At 38.3% G+C, this 17,576-nt stretch overlaps 2 protein-coding genes across 3 annotated transcripts; both read left to right on the top strand.

The window, feature by feature from the left end:
• Window positions 1–511: 511 nt before the first annotated feature.
• On the top strand, window positions 512–9,087 carry LOC113676138 (beta-1,4-galactosyltransferase 1). Of its 2 annotated transcripts, none has more exons than XM_027192754.2 (7): window positions 512–1,190; window positions 2,816–2,931; window positions 3,631–3,747; window positions 5,404–5,591; window positions 5,723–5,845; window positions 7,153–7,257; window positions 8,467–9,087. In XM_027192754.2, the coding sequence occupies exons 1-7, from the start codon at window positions 692–694 to the stop codon at window positions 8,639–8,641; spliced, it is 1,323 nt and encodes a 440-aa protein (XP_027048555.2). In that variant the 5' UTR covers window positions 512–691; the 3' UTR covers window positions 8,642–9,087. The 2 variants fall into 2 exon arrangements, with proteins under 2 accessions (XP_027048555.2, XP_027048554.2); XM_027192753.2 differs by having other exon boundaries at window positions 2,813–2,931.
• A 3,091-nt stretch (window positions 9,088–12,178) lies between these two features.
• On the top strand, window positions 12,179–17,321 carry LOC113676155 (uncharacterized). The gene is made up of 2 exons (XM_027192774.2): window positions 12,179–12,261; window positions 14,827–17,321. Exon 2 carries the CDS (start codon window positions 14,837–14,839, stop codon window positions 16,874–16,876), a length of 2,040 nt encoding a protein of 679 aa, XP_027048575.2. The 5' UTR covers window positions 12,179–12,261; window positions 14,827–14,836; the 3' UTR covers window positions 16,877–17,321.
• The last annotated feature ends 255 nt before the right edge of the window (window positions 17,322–17,576 follow it).

Genomic DNA, 17,576 nt, shown 5'->3' with positions numbered 1-17,576 from the left:
TTTCGTGTTTATCGCAGAATTTGGGGAGCGATTGCCAACAATTTTTCCAGTCAATATATGAAGTACCTACTTGTTTGAAATTGAGCACCGCCAGGCAAAATGATTAATTTCGGATCCTTCGCCCAATGGAACGCGTTGGATCAATAATCCAATAATCCGTCTTTAGATCGCGCATATTAGTGATCCGATGAAACCTTGTTTAGAGTGAATTTGATAGATTACTGATCTGAAAATGGATTTGCTCGAAAGGAACGCCACAGATCGGAAATCCTGATCCGGATTCTCCCTAAGGAACGCACCCTAAGTACGTCATGACTCTAGTAATGTTCCTTTCAGCTAGCGGCGCTACTGTTTTAAAATGTGCCGTAATTATGCTCAGTTTTCCAAATTATGCCAAAAATTACACCAGCACAACCTATAAGGAGATACCCCTGCCTTAAGATCACACGCTGTCAGACAGTCCGTGGCGCATGCTCAGTTTATCAGAGGTGCGCCGAGACCGTATACCCATGACCAATCAGGGCGAAATCATCACTGTATTTGCATATTTCTGATTCGACAGGTAATTGATAAACATCCTTGAGGTATTCTTTTGCAATGTTGTTGGTGTTGTCAAAATTTGTTTCCGAGTGACTGAAAGGGCAATTTTTTGGATGTAATTTGCGTGACAGCACATGGAGACGATTTATGCATGGGTACGTCTCTGAAAAATCTAAGATGTTTAATTATCGCCATAGTTGGCGTCTCTTTCATGAGTACCATGGCGATGTTTTTCTACTCTTCAAACTTCTGGAGGGGAATGAAAGTGAGGGAGAAAGATGAGCAAGAGGGCAAGGAAGACACTCAAAAATGGTTTAACACTACAGATCAAGCCTACTACTCGGCGTTTATTGGTGATTCCCTCAAAGGGCCGTCGACACCCTCCGACGGTATCAAAGAATATTTACCTCGAGTAAATTTGCCCCTCAAGCATTCAACACAGATGCCCACTGTGAACGTTTCAGTTACAACTAGCACTGATACTGCTGAAAGTCTACCTACTGAACGGATTGAAGATAACGAAGCTCGGCAAAAAGGTAGTTCAAATATAGACGTAAGTGAAGCAAGGAAGACTGTTGATGCAAGTCGTGAGAGCGATTCAACGTATCACGAAGAACCTGCGTTCTGCCCAAAAGTTTCACAGATTCATGGTAAGTATTGGCTACTATTTGAATTTAATTCTTGGAATTTCAGTTGCGTCCATTTTTCACCATAAGGACTTAACTAATTTGTTTGAATCAAACTTTAAAATTTATCTTCTGTGATATCGTGACAATATTTAACAGACGAAGGTTTTGAAGTGAAGGAAGAACCGTTAATTATATTGAGCGTCATAATAGATTCGCGCTTTCACGAGAAATTTATCATTCAATATACATCGAGATATCATGGTACTTGACACAAAAGGGAGTCAAACTTTTACACATCTTTACAACAGTTTGCTTTACAGTAAAGACGAAGTCCTGTGTAAACTTACCGGTAAATATCTACTACTTATAATGCAAAATTTCTCAGATTCTCGCACTTTGATTGGTCGAAACAATCGCTAAAATATAGCAGGGGGGCTGAATTTAACAATGGTTGCATTGAATTTTATTTTGTCCATGTTTTTTTGTATTGTTTTTGTTTTTTGTAATATTCTTTGTTTTTTTTTGTCCATGTACTTTGTCCATAGACAGAGAAAACAAAATTTTATTCCTAAGAGCTCAAAAGATATTAGGTTTGGAGTAACGCTTTTCAAAAGTAGCACAGAAAGTTATTCCTGATTAAATTGAGTAGACCTGTTAAATTCTTGTGCAAATTGGCAGCTTGCCTCAGCACAAGTACTCCAAACAATTGTGACCAATTATATGCAGAACTTTCTTTATTTTCAGAATGGTTAGAAAAGAAAAGACAAATTTGCAACAGAACTTGAAAACATCAGACCAATCAATTATACAAAGACAATTTGCTCATTGCTTACAAAATACCTTGCAATATATGTTATATGTGATACAATGTTAGAGTTTATGTTCACTGGCATAAACATCTTGAATCAGAGTCATTTTAGACTGATCTGCTTTGTAAGGGTTAAAATGACTCAGAGAAAGGTCCATAACATATTTATTCCCACGAACATAAACTGCACTACTATTATCATCATTTTGGAGGGTATTGAGAAATTAAAAACCAAAGAAACACAGTCTGAACAATCAAGCAAGTATCTGAGCAAGTTAAAACCCATTGTACCTACAAAATGTGCTACAATGCATGACAGTGACATTAATATGTGTTATATGTTTAATACCAACTATGGTTTATACCATTGATTCAGGTGTATATATAACTTACACACAATGTCCTTTTTTTTTCCCTTTCTTTCGGCAACTGAAATTTCATTTCATAAATTTAGATGGCTCAATGGTGTATTGAATAAAAAGCTAAAAAAAAGCTTAGCTTGGAACCCTGACTGGAGTATGTTAGTGTTTCAAGGGTAAACAAGTGTTTTGAGGAAAATGTGAGGATTGACCATAAAGTGTGTGGGTCTGGGTCAAGAAACAGGTTACTTTAAAAAATTGGAAAATGAAGAACAGGGAATTGAAATTGAAATGAAAAAATCATTTAATAGGAGTTGAAGGTCTTAATGAAAATTTGCCAACAGCTAAGAATCAAGAAGTTTCCTTTTTCCTTTTTTTGTTATATTTAGTGTGTAACTGAAGATCAAGTTTAATTTGGAACAATAAAGAAACTTAATGTGGATTTGCTTTTTTCTTTGTTTCAATTTTAAAATTAGAAGGTGCTTTGATTGTAAATGTAACACAAGTTAGAATGACTCATGTTGAAAAGGACATGTCTAGTTGGGTCAGTGAGGGAGGTTGCTGGAAACCTTCGAAGTGTAAAGCCAGGGTTAAGGTAAGATGTTGTCTGTTCTTTGTTTGATTGTAAAACTAAATCAAAAGAAATTGCGACAGGCTCTCTAGACAAGGATATATATCATAGGGAGATGATGTCATCCAAATAGTATGTCAGTTTTCAGGCACAGTGTGTGCAGCAAACAAAAACAAAATGTAATTTCAGGTTTGCCTTTGACACCCATGGGAAATGTTCTCTATCAGCCTAGACTGAGCAGATAGTGTTGTACATTGCTTGACACAAGTCAGTTCCAATTATCTTGGATTTTAGAGTTAACAAACACTTGCAATGCTGTAACACTGTTCTCAGAACCATTCAAGCTCTTTAAATACCTGTCAAAGTAATTTTTTGGGAAAAAACACTTTTCTCCTTGATACTTCAAGTGCTTAAAAGAAAATTGCTGCTTCACTCTTTTATATAAGAGTGACTAAAATCTAATTTCCCCTCACAATATCAACCCTTAATCAAACACTATGGTCATGAGAATAAAAGAAATGATCAGCAACTGCAGAAGCTCTTGATTGTTAAACAAATTCTCCTTGTCAGCACCTTAGGAAATGTAAAGAGACCAGTATGGAGAAATATGTTGATATTAAGGTGTAAACAGTTAAAGTAAGGTAATTTTGCAACTACAAAGATACAAAATTTTATTGGACGTGTGTTATTTAACATGTATTTCATTGGACAATCTCTCGCCAGATGTCCCTCATTATTCCATACCGCAATCGTTACGAGCACCTGTCTATCCTAGCGAGACATATACACCCCATGCTAAAGAAACAGAATTTGGACTACAGAATAATTGTCGTAGAGCAGGTCTGTATTGGGAACTGTTTTTTGTTTAGTTTAAATTAATAGTGATATGTTTGTGGTTCTTGTTGCTTCCTGGGATGTTAAATGGGTCTATAACGATCATTATCTGATGTGTTTCATTTGCATAAGACTTAAAGCTGTTTTATCAGTGTAAGTGTCTGCTAACTATAGGAAGCTATTCCTAATTTAAGCCTTAAGTTCTTCAGATTGTTTATGGTCCTTTGTGCATGCCACTATCTCATATACATGTTGCACAGGTTTGGTGTCAACTTCCAAGGCTACAAAACAACCTTTAGAAAACAACCCAAAGAGTGACAAGCATCTAATTTCTCCTTACAACATCACCTCTGATTCACATATTCAGGTCACGGGATCGCATAAAGGAAATTATCATCAATTAAAGGAGCTCATAATTGTTAAACAAAGTCTCCTTGTCAGTACCATGGGAAATGTGTAGAGAAAAGAATGGAGAATTTGCAAACTGATGATGGGGTGTAAAGGGTTAAAATATATTTTAATAGTGGTTAGTTTTAGTTAGAGTTGTAGTTGGGTTAGAGTTAGAGTTTCAGTTTTAAAATGGAGAGAAAATATTTTAGTTGTTGTAGCAATAAGGCATGATACATTGAGGATGAAGGCTTTGTGATCCAAGACTCTTTTTACCTTCTGCTTGGCAAGTTTGCCCAAGCTACATGTTGTTGTCTTCTAACTACTTCACATGTTTATGAGAGTTTTTAGTGAGCTACAAACTGTTGCGAAATTAATAGAGACATTTTGTATGTATAAGATCGTTAGTTCTATGCTGTATGTCAGACTATGATCTTGCAAAAAAAATTACCCCTTCTCTCTGATTAAAGTTACTGGCTAAGCAATGCTATGCCTTACACCTATATTAATAAGAGGGGGTGGGGAGGGGTGGAGAATCTTTGTTTATTGGATATTGATTTGTAAGAAAGGCAGGTTTTTTAGAAGGAGTACCTCGCCTGACATTCTTGTGACCGTTCAAGGGTAATACGATAGTATAACTGATTAACATGCTACATTTTTGTTTGCAAAAATTGCTTTTTTCGTGTTTTTTTTTCTTTGCTCTTCTGTCATTTCAGCTCTTACTCTTAAGAGTGACCAAGACAGAATTTCTCCTCACACTATCACTACAATAACAGGCAGACAAGGGATGAGAATAAAGAAAAGTACCAGTTAGGGGATTATTAGTAGATTCAATACCAAATTCTGCAAACCAACATCATAAGAACTGTATGGCAGACAGCAAGGAGAATGAAAGGAGTGAAAGGGTTAAATACGTTTACTGAATATAACAAAGCAGTAGTTTTTATTGCTACTTACCCAGGTCACATGATGAAACGCGTAATTTACCATGATTAGAGCAACTTCAATTGAGTATTATAAGTAATCCAGGATTGCTTTAATTTGACTCAACTTTGCTCAGTGATTGGTGCAGAAAACTCGCGCAATCCTGTCAACCAATCAGATGCAGACTAAAATCAATAACGACTTGGCCATTCGCGTTTTCCCGCGATTTTAGCCGTTTGGGCGTTGTCACTTTTAGTTCTCATTGGCTAATGACAATTGGTTTCTGGGATTACGCTGGTTTTGGTTTTTCGACACTTTGTGATTTGGATTTATTGATTCTTTTTCTCACAGGCAGGAGATACTCCATTCAACCGAGCCATATTGTTCAATATTGGCTACCAAGAAGCACTCAAATTTGATGATTACACATGTTTTGTGTTTCATGACGTTGATTTAATACCAGAGGATTATAGGAATGATTACGGCTGCTCCTCATCGCCCAGGCATCTGTCAGTTGCTGTGGATAAATTCAATTATAGGTATGGTATTTCGGATGTAACAGAGGAGGAGTTGGCTGTTTGCAGGTTATATTTTGGATGAAAATATCAGTAAGAGTCAGGTATTCCTATACAAGACTAGGTTTCCTTCTTAACGTATGGTTTTCTTTCAGGCTGCCGTATCCGACCATCTTTGGAGGTGCTGGGTCCTTTACAAAGCATGACTTTCAACTTATCAATGGTTTTTCCAACCAGTTTTGGGGATGGGGAGGAGAGGACGACGATCTGTACAAAAGGTGACTGGGTTTTACTCGATTTACCACATGCATTTTGGAATCACTGGTGTTCCTTGTAATCTGATCGGCTCTCACTGATGCGATTTATTCGAGAATTCTAAATCGCATCTTTTCCGAGCCAATGAAGAATCTTCACTAAAATACAACAACCAATCAGATTTCAAGGCTTGTTTAAAGAAACCAATCACATTGCAGGAAAATGAAAACAACTTTTGCAACTTTCTACGAACAAGCTCGCCACTAGATCATAAAAACTAATTTTGCGATTGGACTTCGTGTCGTGCAATTTTGGTCTGAAACTATATTTTTGATTTCAGAACAAGTTGCGCTCCACTGACTTCAATTACCATTATGAGTTTTCGCTCCAGCGGAACTTCCGCGATTGCATCAGTTTTTCTGCGTCATGGTGCCCAGCGCCAGACCATTGAAAAGTGCGCATTTCTCTCAACTAATGATATCCAATGCTCAAAAAAACAGCCCAAGAGAGTCAGAAAAGACTGTGTCGCACATAGCAGATGGGAATCGATATCGATAAAGAATTATCTCCACTGATACAGGAAGGTCATGCGTGTGACTCTCTTTTAAGCCCGAATTTCTTTAAAGCTTTTTCTTTTCAACTGCGTCAGTTGTTTCTCTAACTGCGATGCTGTTTTGAAGCAGTCAAGGTTTTTTCTTTTTTTAGTTCTCTGAGTCATTTCGCTCACTCTTTCTGTACTTTTTGTAAGTTCCTACCGAGGACTTTGTCGAAGCGACCTTTTAGGCAAGTCTACCCGTTAGCTTTAGTTCCGTGTATTTCTCCTAAATCACGTTTAAATGAATCAAGCGTCCCGATTGGTTACGTCTTCTCCTGCGCTTGAGGTCGCTTAGATACGAATTTCTCTGAGCTTTGCGTCCTTGCGTTATTTTCCTTTAGTCACCTTAAAAGTGACAAGAATCTTATTTCTCCACACATTACCATCCCTGAATCACACATAGGATCACAAGAATAAAGGAAATCATTACAAACTAAAGAAACTCTTGATTGTTAAACAAACTCTCCTTGTCAGCACCTTAGGAGGTGTACAGAGAACAGTTTGGAGAATACGCATACCGATGTTAGGATGCAAAGGGTTGACGAAATTCCATCACAATGTGCCGTTAAAATTTAAACAACAGGCGACGCTTGACCTTGACCCTTAGCGTAGCATTCATGACGTTTCTAGCATCGTTCCATGACCAACCCAGCCCAGCGGACTCTCCTGTCCAACCCCTCATCGTCCATGCATTGTTCAGGAAGTTTTTGTGACGGTATATGTTTGAACTTTTAGAATAACTGCCGTGGGTCTTACATTGACTCGACCATCCATGAAAGTGGGAAGGTATAAAATGCTTAAGGCATTTCATCGTCGCAGTACAGAAGATGACCCAATTCGGTACGTACTGATACTTGATGATTTGCAATGTTGTACTTCGAACCTTACACCATTCACGAAACAACTAACAAAATTCCTCTAATAGTTTGGTAGAAAACTCGTATCTCGATTCCCGTTTGACTTGGATAGAAAAAAAAAAGGGAGGGGAAAGGCCGTTCCTTTTCTAGTAAGAGACTGCTCGTTATTTTTTTCTTAGGGAGAAAGTGGGGGGGAGGATTTTGGTTTACCTGATCCCCCTTAAGGCTTTGTTATTTCCTCATGATCTCCCCTCATCGAGGCAGTTGATTGGCGGTCAGTTTCCTATAGTTATTCTTTTATACTCTGTTTGCGACGACTGATCCTTCCCCTTTACCCTGGAAACCACGTGATTTCCCCCTTCCCCCCCCCCCCCCAAAAAAAATCCTTCTTTTCCCTTGGCGGTGAATAATGACTGATCCCCGTTTAGATACCTTTCACTTCGGCTCTGACAGCTGATGAGCGGGGAGTCTTTTCCAACAAGACGACTAACAGTGAGTTGAGATAGCAGGAAGACACGAAGTCAAAAAACAGTTTATTTTCAAACAAAAACGAAAAGAGTTGTTGCAGCCGCGCACGAGATGAGATCACGGCTTCTTAAAAAGGATCCAGCTATATATGGTGGTTCATAAGAATAATTGGTGTCCCTTGGAAAAGTGGTCACTCACTGGAGGTACTTGCTTATGGGACTCGGTCGCTCAGAGAGGTTCTATTGTTGTAAAAGATGGAAAAAAAAAAAGAGCCTTAGATAGAGAGCGCATTTTCCCGACCTCCTAGAACCCTGTAAATCCCAAGATTTGATTTTTATTTCTCTCCTCTAGCTGTCACACATTTCCTTGTAAATCAGTTACAAGAATTTGTCGTGAGATCAAGACAAGAAGTTTTACCTGATATGTTCTTGTATTATCATTACCTGTTAAAAAGATTACCTATGGATATTATAGGGAGAAGTGACAGCTTAATCACTTCTGTTAGTTTTAAGGGTTAAACTTTGTTACATCGGGGTTCCCATGAATGGGATGTTGCATGCACACTTCCCAAATATTTGCATTTAATCTTGATGTTAAATCTTTCTCGGAACTTTCCAATCCATGTTCACATTGAAGTATTTTTTCAATCAAGAATTCTCTATGTTCAAAATGTTTCTTATTTTGAGTTTACTTGACAAATAAATGTTTTTCAATTTACACGCAGCCACAATAAACTGCAAACTTCGGTTTACCGCATGAGATCGGACGGCCTCAACTCTCTTAATTACACTGTGGAGCAATTGACAGAGCATCCCCTCTACACTTTGGTAAAGGTTGACGTGAAAGACGCTTTGGCTGAATACTACAGGTTATATGGCATAGAAGATCACAACACGTAAATATTAACAAGTCTCTGGGTAGCTTGTGAGATAATTAAAAGGGAGGATCCTGACTCATGTGGACTGGAGTTATGAATGGCCAGCTCTGCACACTATTTCAGGCTAAGAGAAGTCTAGGACGAATGGAATGGTCTCGTTTCATATCGAAACAAAATTGAGGCAAGGAGGCATTGAGAGAAACCCATTTATTTCTTGATTAAGAAACAGGATCAACAAGAAGACGGTAAACTGATTTAATACCTCGGTGACTCCGAACCTCAATAGTATGGTGGACTACTGTCGCCTTCCCTTTTACTTCACGTTTGTTACTTTATGGCTTTCTTTGGGCCTTTCCGCTCCAGCGGATAAAACTAGACTTTTCCTGACAAAATCATGGACATATCCTGTCACGACAAATGTTTGTTCCGTCTGTTGCATCTGCATTAAATTTCAAAGCCGTTAAATTCCGTCAGCGCGTGAACTTTTCATAATACCCGCCAACACCGTTTGCCAAAGGATTTCACCTGCAATTTCCAGAATTTATCCTAACTCGTTTTGCAACAAAAGACAATTTTTACCTTTCTTGTAAATTGATTTCAGTGCAATTACATGCTGGTCGTAGCTTTTATGACAAATGATCGACAAGTTTTATCACGGTTTTGTTTATTAGTCGATTTTGTCCAGTTTTTACTCGGGACAAATTTTGTCTGCTGTGCGCCAAAATTTTGTGTCTGCCTATTACAGTTTTTGGGCGAAAAAAAGGATCCATACTAGTGCCCCCAAAACCGCAGACCGCCAGCAACGCAGGCTATGCCCGCGTTTAATCGGTGTGGGAGTTTGCTGAGTAAAGGTACCTTGCAGTGAATCTACAGAAAAAATCGTGCGGTCAGCTCAAGGGGTATCTGCTTAATAGAGGGTTTTCGATCATTACATTTGTCTTTGTATCTATATACTGAACTAGACCCTGTGAGCAGGGTAACTGGGATACCTGGATGGTACTGGATCCTTGGAATCAAGTGTAGTGATACTATGGGTGTCGGACTAGTATACTGAAATAGTGAGCTCAAGTCTGGCTAAGGCATACACCTATTTCAAAACACAGGCATGCTCTGCATGCAAGAGTTATTTTTTGTAGGGTGGGTGGATTACTTGAAACATTGTTAGTGGTCTACATTCTTTCAAAAGTAAAGAAGAGTATTAACGCGGAAAAGAACGAAAATGTCGAATTACCTCACACACAAGTATTTTGTGGTAAATTATGTGTGTTGCGCGAATAAATGTCACCAAAAATAAACTGTATCGGTGCCACGGATACCTGTTACTACAAAATGCAGACTGCAGACCGGATACAAAATATGGACTGCAGACTGCAGAGTGGGTACAAAATGCAGACGGAGAATCTGAAGAGTTTTTACGTCTGGTATATAATAACATGTCATCTTACAGCTTACCGAGCGTCACGCAATCGCTTTTCCGCGATCAGCCTTCACCATTATTTGCACTATTGTGGAAAATTCCTGGCCCATTTCTTGATGAAAATCGATCGTAATATAATTTCAAGCCTTTAATATAGTCTTCTTACTTTGCGCGCGAGTTGGTTGGTGTGATGTCTGTACAGATTTTACCAACGTAATAAAAGTAGATGACGTGAATAACAGTAATGGTAAAGCAAGCTTAAAACGGCAGAAATCGCCAGAAACTACAACGGATACACAGGGTGTGAGTAATTTTTATTGATTTTATGAGAAAAATGTTTATATTTCGAAATATTTATCGTTGTAAATCGACCATATTTCGTTCCCTGTACATTGTTATCGTAGCTACGTTCCCTGGCATCAAGTGAATCCAACATGCCGTCTTTCTTCACTATCAGTTTGCATCCGTTAGAGTTTTGTTCTTTAGTCTCACGGTAAGAGTGTTGTTCAAAAGATTGCATAGAGTATATGCGGTAAGAGTGTTGTTCAAAAGATTGCATAGAGTATATGCAGTTTGGTTTCAGATTTTGCTTTTTACAACAAGTGTACGTTTTTCAACTAAGACATTGGCATACAAGGCATTCAAGTATTTTGAGCGTTTGCGCTGTGACACTCTGGGTGATCGTGATCTAAATACGTTGAAATATAAAACGACCGACAAAAGAGTTTTATACGTCAAATACGTATACGTTTTATACGTCCCGTGGCTCGTCATGTGACCCGGCCCTGTCTGTGCATGACAACGTCAATCATCATCAAGATAACACGCGTGATCAGCATGTGAACACTTCATTGGATCACAGTTAGTTGTCATGGTGTTGAGAGCCCAATGACCACTGGGTACTATTGTGCAATTTTTCCATTTTGTGGCGGAGGGAAAAAAAAAAAAAAAAAAAGACGACAAAAAAACAAAGGCATTTTATGACTGGGCTACCACAGGTATCCCAGTAATTATTTAAAGCATATAATAGTTGTAACAATTTGTACTTACGGCTTTGTTAATAAAACGGTGATGAAGTTTGCAATTATTCACAATCAGACTCTGGAGAATTTATCAGCCTTTATTGCTTGGAGGCAAATGAACACACGATTCTGTCACGCGGTTTGCCAATTTATTTTCCCTTACAATATCCTTGACATTTTCTCTTACTCAGAAGTGAACAAACAGTCGATGTGGCTTCACGGAGGTTAACAGTTTTATGGTGATACTACCGTAGTTGCACTTTTTTATATCTTTTTACCTTACAGTTAATGGTTTGAAACCAGTGATAACATTTGATCGTGGGGTCTAATCGTTTGGTTGAGAGTAGTTCTGATAAGGACCGTTGTTGGTGGCGGTGACTGACGTTTTGACAACCTGAGCGGAAGTCATCTTCAGAGTCAAGTGCAGGGTTTTTGATGGGCGAGTGTTGAGTGCGCTTACAACTGAACTATAATTCGGCTATAGCTACACATGAAAGTGGGACTACAACATATTCTGCGTTGGCACATCGAGATAGAAAGAAACGCGGCCGGAAAATGACCTCGCGGTAAAGAAACATTTCTCCTGCCTGTGGTGGAACTTGTACTGTTACGGTGTAGTTGAAGAATAAAAGGTCAAAAATAAAGTGTACATATTGCAACAGGCTCTCTTGCCCTAGACCACACATGATGGGACACATGCAGACTAACTTTAAGGGCGAGACGAGATGTAAGCCAAACTATACAGAAAGGAAGAAATGTGAATCGGTTAAGATTTTAACACTGAATAATAGAACATTCAAAGAAACTCTATCATAAGATGTCAGTGAAATTAAATGCTTTTGCACTGAGATGCAGTGTCTTTTCTGATTTTTTTTTTAACTTTCCGATCAGGAAATTTTTTTTTCTGAATCATTCTCGACTGTGAGCTTTATATGTAATTACCCATGAAGCCAACGGTTGGAAGTGACTCAGTAAGAAAAGGTTTTTCAGCGGCCTGGAGGGGTAAACATTTCACGTCTGGCGATGACGGTACAGTACGTCTTTTTTACTTGACACATCCTTTCAACTTCTTTCTAACGCTGACCACGAGGAACGTGGTCCTTTTTAAATTAAAACCCAGACCTCTCGCGGTCTAGTGAACTGGGAAGTCAATATGGCGTCTAATTTGAGACGAATCAATAACGAGCCACATCTTATGTGAAGGTAAGCGCGGCGTATCACTGTTTTATTATTTCAACTATGATTTATCTTTTATTTGAAAAATTTCACAGCAGCTCAAGATTACACCAGAGCATTACAAAGATAAGATTTTTTTTTTCCATTTTGATTCCATTTTACGAGATAGGCTCGATAAATACACTCCCACTTTTTTTTTGTCTAGAAGCTTCCTCAAGATTTTGAATTATACCAGTTTCACTGTATTTTTAAGACTCGGTTATAGTATTAAGTTAAAGGAAGGATGTCTGTACTGTTTATTCAATTTTTTACCCTTCTGATAAAATGATACTACGTATTCTTCGCTTCGATCGCTCACTGCCGGATGTGAGATTTTATTAATACGAGACCACAGATTTGTGTCCACTAGTGGGAATGTAATAATCTTATGATTTTGTCAATGCTATTGGGATTCGTAAATCTAAGACAATTTTAAAACTCATTTGACGAACAGCAGGTGCAAGTTTGAGATCTTTTGCAAGTTAAATCAGCTCTAATGAAAACTGATTCATGTAACTTATAACTGAGCGGAGCTCCCCTAATATAAAAAGAAGAGCCGCAGTCCCAAAGGCATTCCATTGTCTTGCCATTGTTTTCCTTATCCAAGAAACTGTATGCATAATTTGAAGGGGCTTTAAACAAATCTTGCCAAAAGAGATCCACAATTGTGCTTGAGGTTTTGAGTTTAGCATACAGCCTCCCAGGGTTATTCTGAAGTTTAGCCCAGGTTTTTCCAGATTAGAACTAACCTTTTTAATCATCCAAAATGGCATACAATTTTTTTGTAGCCTTGTTTCTTGTGATGAAGTGGTTTTTGAATGAATTGTTTTCATAGTTGTATCATGGAATGGGCTTATGTGCCATTTGCAAACCATGCATCATTTTTAAAATATTCACAAAAAGTTAGTCAGAGATACCAAAGTTCTAAGACAAAACTTAAGATGAGACTCGTTTTAAAGAACTTATTTTTACCCAAATTCATTTCACCACTTGAAAAATAATTTTCCAAAGTACAATGCAAAGATAAGTTTGCAGCTCTATTACAAGCATTTGTCTTAGTTAGTCAATGGAAATCAAATTTGTCTGCCTTAAAAAGTATATCTGAAGCCAGAGACATCAGTACAAATGAAGGTGAATATGATCCCCTCCTAAATTTGTGGTTTAGGATCCTGTTCAAATTTGAAATTTTTCAGAGTCTTTTTCCACAACTACTTTTGTTAATGTTGCTGGTTTAATTGCCAGTATCCTTATCTAATTTATTTCTAACAAAGGGCTAATGTTCAAATGTCAGCTTTGAAGCTATTTACAGAGGCCAGATTACGTTATCAACTCCATTGATTAACAAACAAGCAGACTCTTGTTACTGACTTTGAAATGAAATTAACTTTGATGACTTTCCTTGTCTCTGACAAGTAAGAAATGGTAAATTTAAGAAGGTAATCATTAATCCAAGAGTTTATGCTGCAAAGTGTTGACTTTTGCTAATTTATGGACAAGGAAGTAGAACAAAAATTTAAAAAAAATTTTTTGGAAACTTTGAATATCTCTCTGTTTTTCATGATCTTATTTTACCACTTCTTGGCAAGATTTACTATAAATTTTAAAACAATTTTTCAGATTGAGTAGATTTTCATCAAGACGGTTTTGATGTCTGATAAAGCCCTAAGTTATGAAAAATGTATTTAAACCTAAAGGGGAGTTCTACAGCTTTTGTCTAGGACTTTGGATCAAGTTGTAGGTGATATTCCAGTAATTTGTTGCAAGGCACAAATTACTTTGACAATGTTCTCTTCCAGGTATGTGTGGATGGGTTGGAGTAAAATGTGCCTTAGCTTGTGAAACGTTCCCCTGCTCAAATCCTGTGATATTCCTCTTTACAAGATTTTTCCCGCAGTATTCCCAAATTTAACTTCTGCTCCATCCCTGCACAGTTTAATGGGCCAGCTTATTCAGCCATCTGCTGTTTGTAATTTTTAGCAACATGGTGTCTTTTTATTTTGATTGTTTAGGTATTCACAGTGGGGTATCACCAGGGAAGGGCTGGGTGAATTGTAACCTATTCAAAGCTATTAACCTCCTACACCCTAATGTCAAGATGCATATTCTCCATTTTGTCCTTTATACATTTTCTAAGTTACTCTTAAGGAGAATTTGACAAACACTCAAAGGAGTGTCCTAAGTTGGTGATTATTTTCTTTATTTGTATGACGTTTATGTGTAATTCAGGGGTGATATTAATTGTAACTAGAAATTAGATGCTAGTCACTTGTAGGGTCAAAGAGTTGAAGAATTAAACACTTGTTTTCTTTTGTTCTAATTGTTGTGACAATCTGATGGTGAAGGAAAAGTGGAGACGGAAAACCTGGATTAATTGGAAAGGAAATGAGAAGTTTCCTTGCTAACGATGAATACCACAGTCACCCATTTCACCATCAAAAATTCAAATTTAAACTGTCCTCTGAGTCATGACCCAGTAGGTGTCTGTCTGCTAATTTCTCTTAACTTTCTGTAAAGTTTAAATCTAAAGGTTGTGAATTTTTTTTCCATTTTAAGACACTTGAAAATGACTGGGAACGATGGAAAATTGGAACACACTGTCTTCTGTCCCGAAAAATGTTCATTACGTCACAACGAGATGATTCTTGCATTATGTGGCAATGAAGATCACAAAAAACCATCGGATTTGTCATCTTTAAAAGTTGCCCTCTACTCTCATCTTCAGAATGGATGGAATGCCCATTGTAATGTTCCGGATGCTCTTCCAGAGTTCCGCTTCCCGCTGGTTCACTGGGCATGCGTGTTGGGTAGAACTCAAGCTTTGAACTGGCTTCTTACAAAGCTGAAATTCAAGGCATTTGTGACAGTCGAACGAACCGGCGAAACGGGTTTGCATCGAGCTCTGAGGCTACTTCATCAAGTGGAAAGTCGCGATGCCAAGCCACGGTCTGTCAGATTCATTTGCAACAAGTTTCGTTCGATTGTTGTCAAGCTAACTGAGCAAGACCCTAGTGGCTTGTTTTTGAAAGACAAAGTTCAAGGAAATACGGTTTTCCATATGTGTGCGCTCTGTATAAGCGAACAGGAATCTGTTAGTAGTGAATTAGATTACTACGACAATTGCATGAAAATCTTGCTCCAATGCGTCGATGAGCTAAAGAATACAGAGAAACTGCCCACAGATGCGCTGCACAGAGCCATCAATTCCCAAAATGACAGAGGCGAAACGATTCTTCACATACTTGCACGGAACAATTACTCCCTCCTAACGGTCAAGTATATCCTGTCCGATCATAAAGAGATTGTGGACAGGGTTAGAAAGAACCATGAACACATGACCCCGCTTGACATTGCTCGCGATCGACAGGCAAACCTCGTAGAAAAAGAACTTGATTCTGAAGGAGTTGGAATAGATCACCTTGCGCGGAATCATCCGGATTTATATCAGCTTTATACTCAAGATACTAACGATGCTTACCTTTGCGAAGACCAGTTTTCGCATAATGGTCAAGTCACTCTTAGCACTGATAATTCTGTAACCACGGCCCAAGATTCTTCAAGGGCGTATCCTTTGCGTTTAAGTAGCTTGGTTCAAAGAGAAGGGTTTTATTGTTCGTCCTCTCCGCAGAGATCTACTTCGGAGGATAGTTCACAGGACGAGGGAGCTCAGTCTCCGTCAGTTCTTGACAGTCTTTCAGTTCCTTTGTCACAGAGTCTTGCAACGAGTACTGAAAACAGTGCTGCGTATGACAGCCAGTCGACTGTCGACTCTGATTCGGAGGGTGGATCTCAACGCAACAGGAATGAAGATGACAGCGGCGTTATTGTAGTTGTCGACGAAGATCCTATACGAATGAGCGTACAAGACCAAGGTGATACATGCGTTGTTAAAGAACTCAACAATTGCACAGTTCCATCCGTCGCTAATTGCGATGAAAACGTTGTCGTAGTGGATTTTCCTTCTAGTTCAAATTCATGCCCAGAAAGTGTTCTATTTCCTGAACCTGGGTTAGCAATGGAAGAAAGAAAGGACGTGCCAGCTTTGACGGGGCGAAACGCCCAAGAGGAGAGTGCATGTGATGCACTTGGTGACCGTCCATTATTTCGTGAGAATAATGTGTCCAGTGCTCTTGCAAAAGTTATTCGCGAAGAGACTGATGTTGCGAGTATGTTGGCGGCGAGACTTCAAGATAAAAAGGAACAAACCCGTGTGACTTTGCGGGCAGCGCAGCGATCGCTGATAGATAAACAGGCAACAGAGATAGCGGCCACCAACAATCTTCAGCAACTGAAAGTAGAGATGGAACATTTAAGAACTCAAAACGAACATGTGAAGCGTAGAAGGGAAGAATTGTTAGCAGAGCTTAAGAGTATAGAGGAAAGTGTGAACCATTTTGAAAAGCAGTCGCTTACAGTTCAGTCTAAGGTCGAAGAACAAGCTAAGGTCGTTGCAAGTTTAAAAGCAGAGCGTGAAAAGGCCAACAAAGAGTGTGTTTCTCTAAAACGCAAATTTACCGAATATAGCGAAGCTTTAAATGACATTAGTTCCCCTTGTGAGGGGCCAAAAACTAAAAAGGAGTGCTTTGAAAATATAGCCTCTCAGTAACATTGCCCATAGCAAGCACATTCTTGTCACACACTAGGTATTACGAGTTATACTGAATCGGAATTGTAGTATTTACAATACATAGAGGTGAGAAAATATTAGCCGATGTTCTATTGCTAGAGTCTAGAGTGGTCCTTCATCTGTAGCATCAGAGTGTGAAACGAGACTGAACTGATTAACTGTCAATTGCTCTGTTGTTTCTTGATTATTAGTCCTTTACACTAAGATCTCAGTATGTTTAATCTTCATAGTGATCTTTACATGTTTCTTAAGGTGCTGAGAATGAGAATTTGTTTAAAAAATCAAGAGTTTCTTAAGTTGGTAATCATTTCCTTTATTCTTTCGACCATAATGTATGATTCAGTGATGATATTGTAAGAAGAAATTAGATGCTAGTCATTGGTTTTAGTCAAAGGGTTAATACATGCTTGTCTTTTGAAGTGAATTGGGGTTTGTTCATAAGTTTGTTTTGCTTTTAGTTTTACTTAGTGTTTTTTTTTTCTTTTATTTTTTCAGAAAAAAATAGTGGTATTTCGTACTCGTTTTCAGACCTATCTGGTGTGTTTGTGCATTATTGAGAATTGGACCTAAATTTTTCTCTTAAATTTTTACCAGTGACTACATCATTACTCTTTTTCTGAATTTGAGTCAAGATTTCGCATTAACGGTTTGAGAACAAAATTTTGAATTGTGTAAAGCA

Source organism: Pocillopora damicornis, chromosome 12 (genome assembly GCF_964200805.1).
Source record: "Pocillopora damicornis chromosome 12, jaPocDami1.2, whole genome shotgun sequence".
Taxonomy (NCBI): Eukaryota; Metazoa; Cnidaria; class Anthozoa; order Scleractinia; family Pocilloporidae; genus Pocillopora; species Pocillopora damicornis.
This window is presented reverse-complemented; position numbering and strand designations above follow the sequence as displayed.